This window comes from Megalobrama amblycephala, linkage group LG4, assembly GCF_018812025.1.
Source record: "Megalobrama amblycephala isolate DHTTF-2021 linkage group LG4, ASM1881202v1, whole genome shotgun sequence".
NCBI classification, from domain to species: Eukaryota; Metazoa; Chordata; class Actinopteri; order Cypriniformes; family Xenocyprididae; genus Megalobrama; species Megalobrama amblycephala.
In genome coordinates, this window is record NC_063047.1 from 42484888 (window position 1) to 42499911 (window position 15024).

At 41.0% G+C, this 15024-nt stretch overlaps 1 protein-coding gene across 1 annotated transcript in view; it reads left to right on the top strand.

The window, feature by feature from the left end:
- Positions 1-4148: 4148 nt before the first annotated feature.
- Positions 4149-15024, top strand: part of pappaa (pregnancy-associated plasma protein A, pappalysin 1a) — a 113164-nt gene continuing 102288 nt past the window's right edge. The window contains exons 1-3 of the mRNA XM_048189493.1: positions 4149-5248; positions 8265-8557; positions 10590-11359. Coding sequence (XP_048045450.1) covers positions 4861-5248; positions 8265-8557; positions 10590-11359 — 1451 coding nt within the window. The 5' untranslated portion in view covers positions 4149-4860. The remainder of the gene's footprint in view (positions 5249-8264; positions 8558-10589; positions 11360-15024) is intronic.

Here is a 15024-nt window from a genome sequence, read left to right on the forward strand (position 1 = left end):
TTGAAAAGTCATGTCCAGTCCTGAAGAGAAAAAATAATAATATGACTAACTTGTAAAACTAGTCTAAGCAGTGTATGCAACCAACCACAGGTACTGTTTAGAGTTTACCACAGTGATATTGGACGAATTACGCCACACTGCCATTGAATTCATGTTACATTCAATAACTTAGAGAACCCAACACAGAGCCATTCAAGTTTGGCCGATGCCTTTGTAAATAGTCTTTCATATTTCTTAATGAAGAGGTCAAAACATGTTAAGAAACAGAATAAAAGAGGGAATTTATCGCTGACTGTAGCATATCAAAAATAAAAAATAGAGCAGAGTTCAGTTAGTTTAATAACATGCTCAACTTGACTGAATCATGAGCAACAGCAGAACTGAATAGATTCAAACATTTGATCAAACTTAAAGCCATAATAAAATGCACAACAGATCAGTACGTTCACTGTACACTGGATTAAAAACAACCCAAGTTGGGTTGAAAATGGACAAACCCAGCGGTTGGGTTAAATGTTTGATCAATCTGCTGGACAGTTTTATTGAACTCAACTATTGTTTAAAAATGACTGTATGTCTGACTTAAAATGAACCCAAAATATGTTGGAAATTAAAAATCAGACACATAATTACTAGAGGCAACAATAATAATCAAAAGATTGTTTTGTTTTGTTTTGTTGTTTAATTATTATTCATTAAACTCATTAACAAATGTTAATTTATTAAACATATTAATAAATGTTAATTTACAACATATTTTGGATTTATTTTACGCAAATGATACAGTAATTTTTAAATTACTAATAGACTATTATAATATAATTATGTAATGTAAACTTAAAAAAAAAAAAAACTACCCAGTTTACTACCCAAACATTTAACCCAACCGCTGTGTCTGTCCATTTTGAACCCAACTAGGGTTGTTTGTAACCCAAGTTTTGCAACTTTATAACTTTAAGATATATTATCGTAAAACATGCCTTAATACACAGATGCGCTGAACATCTTATTTTAAGCATTAAAGCCATTTTTTTTTTTTTTTTTTTTTTTTTTGCAGTGTATGACAAATGTAAAAGTTTCATGACATTTTGATTGATCTGTTGACCACTCTTTAGTCTAATGATCCAGGTTTTTATTGAACGCAATTACCCAAATTTTGTGACATGGAATTTAGTGGAACTGAAGGTTTCCTCTGGTGACCTGACCGCTGAGACCCATGCCATTCTTCTGTTCTGTCTGGACAAAGGAAAAAAAAGAAGTGGTCTCACCACTGCAATGTGACAAAACTGAGACAAATATTTAACATTGGTTTGGCCCTGTTTAATGGTAGGTAGCAATTTTCTGCTGTCTGCGTGTTCGTTTACACCAAACAAACAGAGAACAAAAGCTCTTGTGGCATTCCACACCAGCTCTGTCTCCACGCTCCACACAGATGGTCTGCCATACAAAGGTGGACCACCTCAAAGAACTGAGGAAATGAACTCGCCAACAATTTCATGCAGAATAGCGCAAATTCCTACTCTTTGTCCTTCTCCGTCCTGTTCTCGTCGTCATATTTTTTCCTCTTTTAGAGGGGTGCGTGCATTCGAGCAGTAATTAAGTGCAGTCACATGTTACAGTGCATATTCCAATCAAGTACATGTGCTTAAGAAGTAAGCTCATTATCATTTTATTGTAATTATAATTGATATGATGCAAATCATTTTCTGTATCAAAGTAAATGTTTCCACTAGCCTGCCTCGTTGTGATCATTTCTTGTCAGAAGTTTCTAACACTTTACAATAAGGTATTTTAATGCATGAGCAAAACATTTGTTACAGCATTTATTAATGTTCATTAATGTTATTTATGAAAAAGTTAACAGTTCATTGTTGGTGCATGTCAGCTCAGGCCCATTAAATAATATTAACAGATACAAAACTTGATAATGTGTTTGAAAATGTTCAAATTAACATTAACTACACTCTAAAAAAGGCTGGGTTAAAAACAACCCAAGTTGGGTCGAAAATGGACAAACCTAGCGATTGGGTTGTTTTAACCCAGCGATTGGGTTGTTTTAATCCAGTGATTGGGCTGTTTTAACCCAGCGATTGGGTTGTTTTAATCCAGCGATTGGGTTGTTTTAATCCAGCGATTGGGTTGTTTTAACCCAGCGTTTGGGCTGTTTTAACCCAGCGACTGGGTTGTTTTAACCCAGCGATTGGGTTGTTTTAATCCAGCGATTGGGTTGTTTTAACCCAGCGATTGGGTTGTTTTAATCCAGCGATTGGGTTGTTTTAACCCAGCGATTGGGTTGTTTTAATCCAGCGATTGGGTTGTTTTAACCCAGCGTTTGGGCTGTTTTATCCCAGCAATTGGGCTGTTTTAATCCAGCAGTTGGGTTAAATGTTTGCCCAACCTGCTGTGTAGTTTTATTTAACCCAACTATTGTTTAAAAATGACTATATTGCTTGCTTAAAATGAACCCAAAATATGTTGGAAATTAACATTTAGTAATGTGACAATAAACTTGTATTGCTTATTAATAAATGTTCATCTTTTGATTATTATTGTTGCCTCTAGTAATTATGTGTCTGATTTTTAATTTCCAACATATTTTGGATTCATTTTAAGATAGACATACAGTCATTTTTAAACAATAGTTGAGTTAAATAAAACTACACAGCAGGTTGGGCAAACATTAAACCCAACTGCTGGATTAAAACAACCCAATCGCTGGGTTAAAACAACCCAAACACTTTGTTAAAACAACCCAATCGCTGGGTTAAAACAGCCCAATCGCTGGGTTAAAACAGCCCAATCGCTGGGTTAAAACAACCCAATCGCTGGGTTAAAACAGTCCAATCGCTGGGTTAAAACAACCCAATCGCTGGGTTAAAACAGCCCAATCGCTGGGTTAAAACAACCCAATCGCTGGGTTAAAACAACCCAATCGCTGGGTTAAAACAGCCCAAACGCTGGGTTAAAACAACCCAAACGCTGGGTTAAAACAACCCAATCGCTGGGTTAAAACAGCCCAAACGCTGGGCTAAAACAACCCAAACTCTGGGTTAAAACAACCCAATCGCTGGGTTAAAACAGCCCAAACGCTGGGTTAAAACAACCCAAATGCTGGGTTAAAACAACCCAATCGCTGGATTAAAACAACCCAATTGCTGGGTTAAAACAGCCCAAACGCTGGGTTAAAACAACCCAATCACTGGGTTAAAACAACACAATCGTTGGGTTAAAACAGCCCAATCGCTGGGTTAAAACAGCCCAAACGCTGGGTTAAAACAACCCAAACGCTGGGTTAAAACAACCCAATCGCTGGGTTAAAACAGCCCAAACGCTGGGCTAAAACAACCCAAACTCTGGGTTAAAACAACCCAATCGCTGGGTTAAAACAGCCCAAATGCTGGGTTAAAACAACCCAATCGCTGGGTTAAAACAGCCCAATCGCTGGGTTAAAAGAACCCAATCGCTGGATTAAAACAACCCAATCGCTGGGTTAAAACAGCCCAAACGCTGGGTTAAAACAACCCAATCGCTGGGTTAAAACAGCCCAATCGCTGGGTTAAAACAGCCCAATCGCTGGGTTAAAACAACCCAAACGCTGGGTTAAAACAACCCATTTGCTGGGATGAAACAACTGATTGGCTTTGTTAAAATAAGCTTAAAACATAAATAAATCGCAAAAAACAACAACAACAAAAACTATTGTTTAAAAATGACTAAACGGCTGGCTTAAAATGAACAAAAAATTGGTTTGAAATTATTTATTTTTTATTTTAATTATTATTATTTAATTATTACTCAAACACAATACTAAATGTTAATTCCCAGCATACTTTGGGTTCATTTTAAGAAAGCAATTTAGTAATTTTTAAACAATAGTTGAGTTTAATAAAACTACCCAGCAGGCTGGGCAAACATTAAACCCAACCACTGGGTTTGTCCATTTTCAACCCAACTTGGGTTGTTTTTAAGCCAGCAATTTTTAGAGTGTACAACAACTGTAACAACTGATCCAGTGTGACTCTTTTGTGCTGCGAAAACTTTGAAATGAATGAAATGGTTTGAATTGTAGCCACTAGAGGGATACACACACACACACACACACACACACACACACACACACACACACACACACACACACACACACACACACACACACGCACGCACACACACACACACCCTTCCCAACTCTGGAACACTATCCAACACTTGGAGGAGCGTGTGTGTGAAAATGCTCCTGCCGTCAGAGCTTTACCTGTGACTTCAGCACAACACGAGAGGAGGATCGGGAGGAGAAAAACTCGTGTAGGACAGAAACATGGGCTGGTCTGCTTCCACCACATTCTCACTCTTAAAAGACTGAAGGATCCCCACCAGAGCTCACAGCACACATGAGGATCCGCGATGCTCTGGACACCTCCGGACCTCCTGCAGACCACCTCATTCACTTCAACTTCTGACGCCAAGGCAACTTCAGCGCAGAGAGCATCTGAATGTGCTCCATCCTCAGATATGACAGCCCGTCATGTTTGGACGTGTCCTGCCTTCACGAATTGTTCTTAAACATTGTTTTGCGAGTAGAGAAAGACAGAAGTGCACCGAGTGTGAATGAAGCTCTCACTGATCGAATCAATGAAATAAGCCTCGATCTCGCCAGGAAAAAGACAAACTCCAGCTCGTGTTAAGAGCTTCATTGATTTGTCTGTCTGGAACATTTTCGTCTTTGACAAAAGAAGAGAAAAACAAATCAACAACAACAATAACAAGTGGAAGGACTTTGGAGAGGAAGAGTGCGTCCGGGACATTATCATACCCATCGCCATCATCATCATCATCATCATCATCTCTCTAGTTTTGGATAAAATGAAAGTTTGGACTTTTCTCCAGTGTCTCGCCATCCTGCTCGTCCTGTGTGTGGGATCAGACTGCGGGACGGTCCTGAGAAAGACCCGGTCCAAACGCGAGCTGGTGAAGATCAGAGAAGCCAAAACGGTCTTCCCTGGCTCTTGTGCCACCCGGCTGCCTCGGGGCAAGCGCTCCTTGCCGGCGCTGGACCGCCGGCTCCCCCGCCAGCGCGGCCGCTCCTCTCCAGCGGAGGATGCGAGCTCCTCTCGGGGGAAAGCCGTTTATTTTACGGGCAGAGGGGACCAGCTGAGACTCAAGCCCGGCGTGGAGATACCAAAGGGCAATTTCACCCTCCAGATGTGGGTCAAAGCGGAGGGTGGGCAGCGTTCCCCTACCGTTATAGCTGGTAGGAACAGATTTATGCATTTTACGTGAGTTTGAATGTTGCTGGAAGAGTAATGCATGCGAATGTGGCTTTGACAGTATTAAGTGCATAACTTCCAGATAACATCTAGATCGATCAATCAGTTCAAGCAATCACGTCAACGCCGAGACTTAAACTCGTTTCTAATATTAGCTAACTTGACAGGGAAAATTATGCCTTCGTTGGTGCAGATCTGAGAGCGCGCGCGCGCGCGTGCGTCTTTGCGCGTTTGAAGAGGCACCGGGTTTACACGCACGACCCTCGAATCCCTGAAAGACCCCAAATCCCCCCCACCTCCATTCAGCTCGGAGGGAAACACATGAGAAAAGTGCGCGCAGAAGTCTGAAGTGCGCGCATCGGCTACACGCGTTACCAAATCGCTTTGCATTGCATTGCATTCTCCTCCAGTCCCTGCAGAAAGCACAATTCTAAGTTTGCAAACACCACAACAGTTCTGTACGTTGACGATGGTTTTTCAGTGAGTAAGCATTACAGCATCGCTTTCGATTCCGCTTTCTGCCGACAGAGAGCGTAAAAGACACAACACTAGGGCAGTCTTTTTCTCAAAGTCATGAGCAGAAAAAAACATACTGGCTGCTGGAGGTGTGATTTTCTAACGCAGTCACGCACGACTGGAAAGACCAGAGTGAGAATCCACTGGTGATGCGGCAGCGGGCATCTCTGCTTTACGCGGGGGATCTGATGTCAGCGCGCCCCCTCCAGCACCCGCCACACTGAGATGACATCATCTGTTTCAGGCTTGCAGTGGGTTTGCGTTTGACCAGGGATGTGGAGATAAACAGTATGAAATCTCCCACACACGCGTGCATCCGATCCATAGATGCATGCGTGATGATGCTGTACTGTGACATAATCAAAATGAAATACAAAAGTCTGACATCACATTCAATATTTTGGATTTTTCCTTTTATGTAAACAAGGATTTAAAAAAAAAGTTATGACATTAGCCTGCACATTGTAAAAGTGATGATACACAGGGCAACTTTTTGAGCAGTAGTGTTGCTTGGGCGCTTTCCCATTGGGAATAGGCAACACATTTCTATTTGGATACCTTAGATACCGAAATGTGTTGCCCATTCCCAATGGGAAAGTGCCCAAGCAAAATTGCCCATCAACATTGCTCAAAAATTAAGTTCTTGCCTTCAACCCTAATGCAATGTGTCATGCAAAACACCTGTGACAAATCAAAAAATCCTTCAGACATTTCTTAGAGTATAAATGAAGATGCTGCACAATTTTCACTAATTTCATTAGTCACTAATAAAAAAAGCATATTTATGACATTGACCATGTGAGATTTTTTCGTTCAGAAGGTCAGATTTCCTTGCTTCTGCACAAGACTTGCTTTAATTGGAATGTTTTCAAATCCAGCTGTAAAAACATCATGTTTTGAGCCTGTTAAAGGGATATTTCACCCACAAATGAAAATTCTGTCATCGTTTGCTCACCCTTTTTGGGCACCATTGCTATTTGGTTAACAAAATTTTTTTCAAATATCTTCTTTTGTGTTTCACTGTAGAAAGTAAGTCATACAGGTTGGGAATGGAGAGTAAATGAGGACAGAATTATCATGTTTGACATTTAAGAGAACCATACCGTAAATTAAACTTGAATGAAATAAAAATTAATGATAAACAGACAAACAAACAAACAAACAAAAATGTTTTAGATTTCAAATTAAATATGGATATCATAAATCCATGCGCAATGATGTTTTGACTCTATATATAAATTATTTTTGGGTGTGATGCAAGTATGCGTTTTTCAGTAGGTTTTGAACTCTTAGATAAAGAGAGCTGCTAACTAACAAATTCCTTTAAAATATCAACATTTTTCAAGGTATGTGAAGTGAATATCTGTTGTGTTAGGATATTAAAAAGAAGAAGGAAAAACAAAACAAGAAAAAGTGATTGAAGTGGACTCTGGCTTATGTAGTCATGCTTAATCTTTTAAATCTAATTAATGCCTCTGAGAATGAAGACATAAGGCACTTGTTTTGAGGGAGGCCAGTGCTTATTTTCAGCAGTCGTTGTTCTTGTTGTTGTTTTTACTCGGCGTTAGCTTTAATGTCGAGACTTAATGTTGTTTTTGTCCTGTTTTGTTTTCGAGTCATGTTTTCATTCCATAATGCACAAGATTGAAGCGTGTGGAAAGAGGCTGCTGAATAGACGATTTGAACGTGTTTGACACCGTTTGACATAGGAAACATGAAGCAAAATTCTGCTCTACCTAACGCCAGTAAATTCAGCACCCTGAACAGCGCTGAGTTCGTGTCTGCAGGATGGATGGTAGATTTGGACGGGTGCTCTATAGACCATGAACATTATTTACAGTCATGACTTGGCAGTTGAAGAAGAACTCGAGACAGACATCACCCGACAGCAGATCGGACAGAAGATCTAGCTTGTTTAGATTGTTGAGGTTTAACTTTGGAAACTGTACAGGAAAAACCACATTGTCTTGATTTCATCAAAACCTTATGTTGACTTTGATCAGATGATTAACGCCGTCCACCTGGTTCGAGAGAGCGTTCGACACGTTAGATTGATGTGAGAGCAAGAAAAAGTGCTTAGCTGACACTGATCTTCCATAATGATGAGATACAAATTGACTTACACAGCAGATCTGATCTGAGATACATTGCAAGCATGACCGGTTAGGTGACACCAAAGGAAGGACGTTTATGTTTTAAGATGATCAAAACATGGTTTGACAAAGGCAGCGTACTGTACTGCTAATGCATTTCCCCCTAATGCATCTTTTCTCACTGATTGGATTGGCCCAAACACTGCAACAGCGTATGTTATACAAATTCTCGTTGTTGGGTACATTGTTCGATGCCGCCTAAATGCTGGTTCGTGTCATTTCCAAAACCTATCCCTTCCTCCTCAAAGCAGCTTTTGCAGTATCATTTCCTGACTTGTTGCAATTGTATTTCCCTCCTGACGCATTTGTTCTTGTGCATTCTCAACCACAGGTCTCTTCGACAAATGCTTCTATGCCTCCAGTGACCGTGGATGGCTGCTGGGAATTAAATCTGTGAGTGAGCAGGGAAACCGTGACCCGCGTTTCTTCTTCTCCCTTAAGACGGATCGAGCACACAAGGTTACCTCCATTCACTCGAACGCCCGCTACTTGCCCAGCCGCTGGGCCCATGTGGCTGTGACTTACGACGGCCTCTATATGAAGTTATATGTTAATGGTGCCCAGACTGCTGTTAGCAGGGAACAGTCAGGTGACGTCTTCAGCCCCCTTACTAAAAAGTGTAAGGTAAGTTTAATTCTTTCAGCCTTTCAGAGTTTAACTTTTTGCACAATATCTTGGAGAATCGCACACAACCATTTTTTTTTAGTAAGTATAAGTATACATGTTTGTTATTAGTTAAAGGTGAAGTGTGTAATTTCTGTTTCTCTGGGTGAAACAAACAGAACTGCCGAAATACGAATGTTTTTTTCAGATGGGTTTCCCAAAAACGTCTTGAATTGCAAACCAGGCTTATTGGAAAAAATGTGCCTATGGCAACATTTCTGCAAAATATTACTTTGCTTCTTGCACATTTCGTGACGGTTTCAATGTGTCCAGTTGCTCTAAATGCACATTCAGTTTTATCTGAAACAGATGTTTATTACATTGGTTGTTGTACTTATCTCGGCTTTTAGGAAATAAAATGTCTGAGTAGCACAAAAAAGTTAATACTCTACTGTGTTTGAAAACAATGTAACACAACCGATAGTGTTAAAGGGATAGTTCACCCAAAAATCATCATTTACTTACTCTCAAGTTGTTCCAAACCTGTATGAATTTCTTTAACCAAACAGCTGATGAGCCCCATTGACTTGCATAGTATTTTCCCCCCCATACTATTTAAGTCAATGTGGCCTATAAACTGTTTGGTTACCCACATTCTCCAAAATATCTTCTTTTGTGTTCAGCAGAAGAAATTCGTACAGGTTTGAAACAACTTGAGAGTAAGTAAATGATGACAGAATTTGCATTTTTGGGTGAACTATCCCTAGAAAAGCGAACGTGAGATAAAAAACACATTTGCTGAAGCAATCGTGCCATATCAGTTTGCTTCTGCAAGTTTTTGAACTCTTTTATCAAGTTTAACAGGACTCAAGCATTCCACATCACAAGTGCAATGCTGTACCAGGTGAGCTTCTGAGCAAGTTTACCGCATCAGAAAACCATCGCTGGTTATGTGATGCAAACTTCAAAATACAAAAGTACAAATCATGCACTATGGTGAGTGTTTTGAGGTCATAGCACAGTATTGTGCAAGGGACCATGTGAAAATATGTCTTTATTAATCAATAATCTAACCTCTGTAATCATAATTTGTGTGGAAGGGTGTTGGTGTTTTACTGCCACTATAGTGTTCATTTCAGCTGGAAATTGCTGTCAACTGCAGTGAGTTTTGCAAAAATATAGGAAGAAGCAAGTTTTTCCCAATGAGCCTTTGTTGCCATTCCAGCAAATTTCACTGATAACACAACTAGAGGGGCTTTTGCACAGGAGGAACGTTTTCATAGTTCCTAGAACTATTGGCTGAAATACCCAGATTTTGCCATGTTCGCACTGCAGGAACTAGGAACTCCATTTGGGAGAACTAAATTAGCTCCTATTTCAGAGTAGGGTCTAAACCAGCACTGTAGTCAAACGCATATCAAACACCGGCACCCGGCATTTTTAAAAATCCATGTAAACATATTTACTTCACGAACATGGAAAACGGCAATAGCAGAATTTACCTGTTGTCTGCAGGATTGTGTTCTTTTTTCCGCCTTGATGATATGTAATACTGAAAGTTGTCATAGGAGATTTCATCTCTTAGCCCCACTTTTTGCTCTTTTAGTCGTGTAAATTATGCATTTACATTCCATCTCCGTTATCATGAATCCCACGACACACAACAAACACAGCTCCGATCACGGCATCCTCCATCCACTGGTTTTTAGCATTTGTAAATTCCGCACTTAAAGACATTGCTTCAGAGTTCCTGTTGCTGGTGCAAATGCAACCATGAACATGGCACGGGGGGAAAATTAGTTCTCGGGGAACCAACCTGGTAGCTAGTTCCTAGAACTACCCGGTATGAAAGCCCCTAATGTGCACTAGGGGAAATCAGCCTACCAAGGGTTAACTTACAGAGCTCTCCACATTTAATACTGGAATAGGAGAAAGTATTTTATCAGACAAAAAGTTACACTCTTCACCTTTGAAAAGCTGCCAGATGCACATACTGTATGCAAATACAAGTCAACAGATAAATGTAATGATCTGATCTGATCTAAAACTCAAGGTGCTGATGGTGGGTGGAAATGCCTTGAATCATAACTACAGAGGCTCCGTGGAACGGGTCGGTTTGTGGCGACAGGCTCTCTCTCAGAGGCAAATCATGAGGGACATGCATGGACAAGAGGACCCTGAGGACCTGGTTAACCTGGTGATCCGTGAAACCTTTGAACATCCGGCGCGCAAATGGCTGGCAGTGAAGGACGGCAGCTTCCCGATACCCGATGAGGGTCCTCGTGCCGGGTTGTGGTCTTTGGACACCACCCTGGAGCCTCCAGCCTGCGGACAGACGGTGTGCGATAACACAGAAGTGGTGCGCAACTACAATCATTTCTGGAGCTTCCGTCGCCCCAAAACAGTGCGATACCGTGTTGTGAACGTGTTTGACGACTTTCAACGCAAACCCACGGTGACGGATCAACAGATTCACCTGCAGCATCAGCATCTGAATGAAGCCTTTAGCATGTACAACATCACCTGGGAGTTGACTGTGCACAACGTGAGCAATTCCTCTTTGTATAACCGTCTGGTGCTCGCCAACTGTGACATCAGCAAGGTGGGTGATGAGGATTGTGACCCTGAATGCAACCACACCCTGACTGGCTTTGACGCCGGTTACTGCAAGCCCCGGACGCGATGTCCTGAACATAAACAAGGGAATGGCATCTGCGACCCAGAGTGCAACTGTGAGAACTATGGTTACGATAATGGAGATTGCTGTAATCCTACCATCACCGATGTGACCAAGACCTGCTTCAATCCAGCTTCTCATTTAAGGTAAGAGCTTAAGGCCAGTAGCCACCTTGTCTAGTAAGTTGCACAAATATTTTTTTGTCAGAAAGATTTCATAGCTTGTTGGGGTGAGTGAAGAAGAGGGCAGTTTTATTTACAGTCTTTTATTTTATTTCAAGTCATTCCTTTGTGGTGATAGCTCCCTATGTTTTCTTTGGGTGCTTCAGTTACATGCTAAACGTGGATAAGTAGGCATTAAGGTATTATAAACAGCTGCATCATGAATTTCATGAATGACTTTGCTTTAGGTACAGGTTGCGGTGGGGTCAGGTGGCCTACACAAGCTTCACTTTTAGTCAATTGCAACTTTCCTAGCAGCTTGGATTCACATTTGCCAGTTTTAGGTGTTCTTATTATCTTTAGTGTATTGCTATAAACAATTCTGAAAAATTGGCAGTTTATTCTCTAGTCCAGTCTGGCTCCAGGAGGGCCACGTTCCTGCAGAGTTTAGGTCCAACACACCTGCCCGGAAGTTTCTAGAGATCCTGAAGACCTTGATAAACTGGTTCAGGTGTGTTTAATTGGGCTAGAGATCAGCTCTGCTGGAAGGTGGCCCACCAGGAGAAAGATTGGACAACCCTGAAAAAGAGCAAAATGGGGGAGTACAGATCCATACCACTGCTTCCTCTTGGTATGGATTTATGGAGCTAAACATTTTTAACAAATCTCCAGATCAATTTCAACACTTCAGTAGCATGTATGATTAGTGGCCATGTCTCTCTAGGTCAGGAGTAACCCATCCTGCACCTGGAGGGGTACCATCTTGCAGAGTTTGGCTCCAACCCTAATCAAACACACCCAAACCTGCTAATAAATGTCTTCAGGATTAGCCATGTGTGTTGGAACAGAAGTGTGCAGGAAGGTAGGCCGGGTTGGCCACCGCTGCTCTAAGCCAGTGCTTTTCAAACCTGTCCTGGAGACCCCCACCACATTTTGTATGTCTTCCTCACTGATCAGACCCAGTTCAAGTCTTGAAGTCTCTACTAATGAGCTAATGAGTTGAATCAGGTGTCTTAGATGAGGGAGACATCTAAAATGTGCAGTGATGAGGGCCAGGACAGGTTTGGGAAGCACTGATCTAAGTAATCTGCAAAGGCAACTGTGGATTATTTCATTTATTACAGTTCTTTTCTAGCTCTTCATGACGCTTTTATCAGGGATTTTGTCTGCTGTACAATGATTTGCTTAAACGTTTTAAACACCAGTGTTTTCGACAAAAGAAAAAACGAGTAAAAGGAAATTGGATTTCTAAGTCTGAGTACCTGAGGCCACTGGATAGAAAGCACAACATGTTTACAATTCCACCAGAATGGATATGGTCTGGTTTAACTTTTGCTCAATGTGAATGGTAGCAGTGTTCATTTGTTTCGAAAAACATGATTAGCCCAAGGACACGTAGTAATCCAAAGCTATGAGATTTGTTTTAGGGAGGATTTGTTGCCTTAAGAAGTTTTTTTTTTTTTTTTTTTTTTTAGCGGCTTTTATTTTAGTTGGATGGACTACAAAGTAAAAACCAAGATTTCAAGGAAGCTTATTTCTTGTTTAGAGTGGTCTCCAAGCAACAAATTTGTTTTCAAACTGTAGTCATAAACGTTTGTTTACAGAAGTGCACGCAGCTTCATGGAGAAAATTTAAACAGTCCATGTTGTGAGAAAATTGTGAATGAATTGATAAGTGAAAACAACCTTTTTACATCTTTGTTTTGATCTGTGTGATTCATCCCAATATTCCAGGATTGTCCTTGAATTGAATTTCATAACGCCTTAATTAAGGTTCTCTTTCAAGGAAAAGCAATGTTTTCTATTAGCCATTTTGAAGGCTTTCCAGGCCGCAGAATCGCATCCAATGGTATTCCTTAAGCTCTTCAAATGACTCCGTGTGCGGGCTATGAGGTGACATCAGTCACGAAAAACACGCAGGTGGTTTTACCAAATATTATCCCATCGCAATCATCAAGTGACTGTTTATCACTGGACATCCAATCCAGTAACAGAAATCAGCAGTTGGCCAAACCTGAGCTTTCAATGGAAATATTGCAACTGATGGATGAAAGATGGTTTAGAAAGATTAGAGTGAGAACAGAAGAAGAATTTTCAGATAAGCACCCCAAGTGGTTGTTTATTTTGTTTTGATTATGGGACGTCTAGGGAGACAGGCCGAAGGCTGCACCGCAAACATTCATCAACATTCCTTCTTAATTGTGGAATTCTGGAAGAACGCTGCGCTACATGCGTGGCACAACAATGGCTGTGTGGTCGGAGGTTTATTTTTGTAGACCTGGAGCCTGTTACCACTTTGCTTGTTTGGAAATCTAGCTAACGGGAGACGTCGGGTTGGAGAAATGTCAATGATATCTGCTTATGTCATCTTACATGTTTTAGGCTTTTTGAAGAACATGTACAGTGCCAGATTGTTATTGCAAGCAAACAGCCTGTCTATAGAGACTGATTTGTGTTTTTACCTTCACAAGATCACTGATCAGATCTGACGGTGTATACCTTGGACGCAATTGTGGTTAACCCTAAGCCAAAAGTCAAACACTTGCGTGAATCCTCACCATGTACACATGCTGTATGCATTAATTCATCCATGGCTTTGGATGTCTGTCCTCTTTGGGCACGTTGTTGATGTGCAATAAGAAAAATGTCTGTCATGGCTTTGGTCCAAAGATTAGTCACAGGTGAAAGGAGATACTACATTATCATTTGCCTCTGTCTCGAAGTCTATGCTTCCCCCTTGGCTGTTGTGTGTGTTGGGTTCATTGATGAATGGGGTTTCTTGAGCTGTCACATGGGTCACCTCAGGGAGGTCCTTCATCAGGTGCTTTACAGTCGAGTGAACTCTAAGTGCCAATGAAGCCCATAAACATAACGGACCTTAATGGTTTTGCCCTAATGGAGTGCTCTGGTGTAAAACAAGCTCTTAGCACACTGAGTTAAAGGAGCTACATGCTCATAAAAGCACCTGTCTCTGGAAAGACACTTACATGTGCACACCTGCTTTGGTCTTCTAGCTTGCTGCTAAAACGTTAATTCGGACCAGACTGGAGAAACAGAGAACTAGGTTGTAATGGATTCTTGAGAGGGATGTTAACAGTTGCTGTACAGCTTTTCCTCTGGCACAGTAGAGAGAGTGCTAATGAAAGAACAAAACTTGGTGCTGATTGCTCTTGCAAGCATAGAATTTTCAATGTAGTTATAGTTATAGTGATAATCTCATAAATTAAACTTTTATAGTTAAAGGCCAAGATTTGCTTTTTCTAAAATGAGTCTTGAATATCATTAAGGATTCGTGGTGTCTCTATTAAAAGCTCAGAATTGCGCAAACTGGAATCTTTTTATTGTGGTAATCACTCTCGTGGCAACAACTCATCAATATACTACATACGTTAGAACAGATAGACATTGACAGAAACTCATGGTATCCCTGCTGAAAAATCCATCATAAGTTTGTTTGTTTGTTTTGCATTCTGGGACTAGCATGGGATGCTGGTTGCTGGTTTCTGGTCCCCAGCTTGGGAAGTGGGAGTGCTGGTGAACCAGCTACACCAGCTCAGTTTTGCTTGAGAACATCATGACTATGCTGCTCCACCATCTAGACAAGCACTCTAACCAGTATAAACCAACCTGGACCAGCATGGAATTCATGCT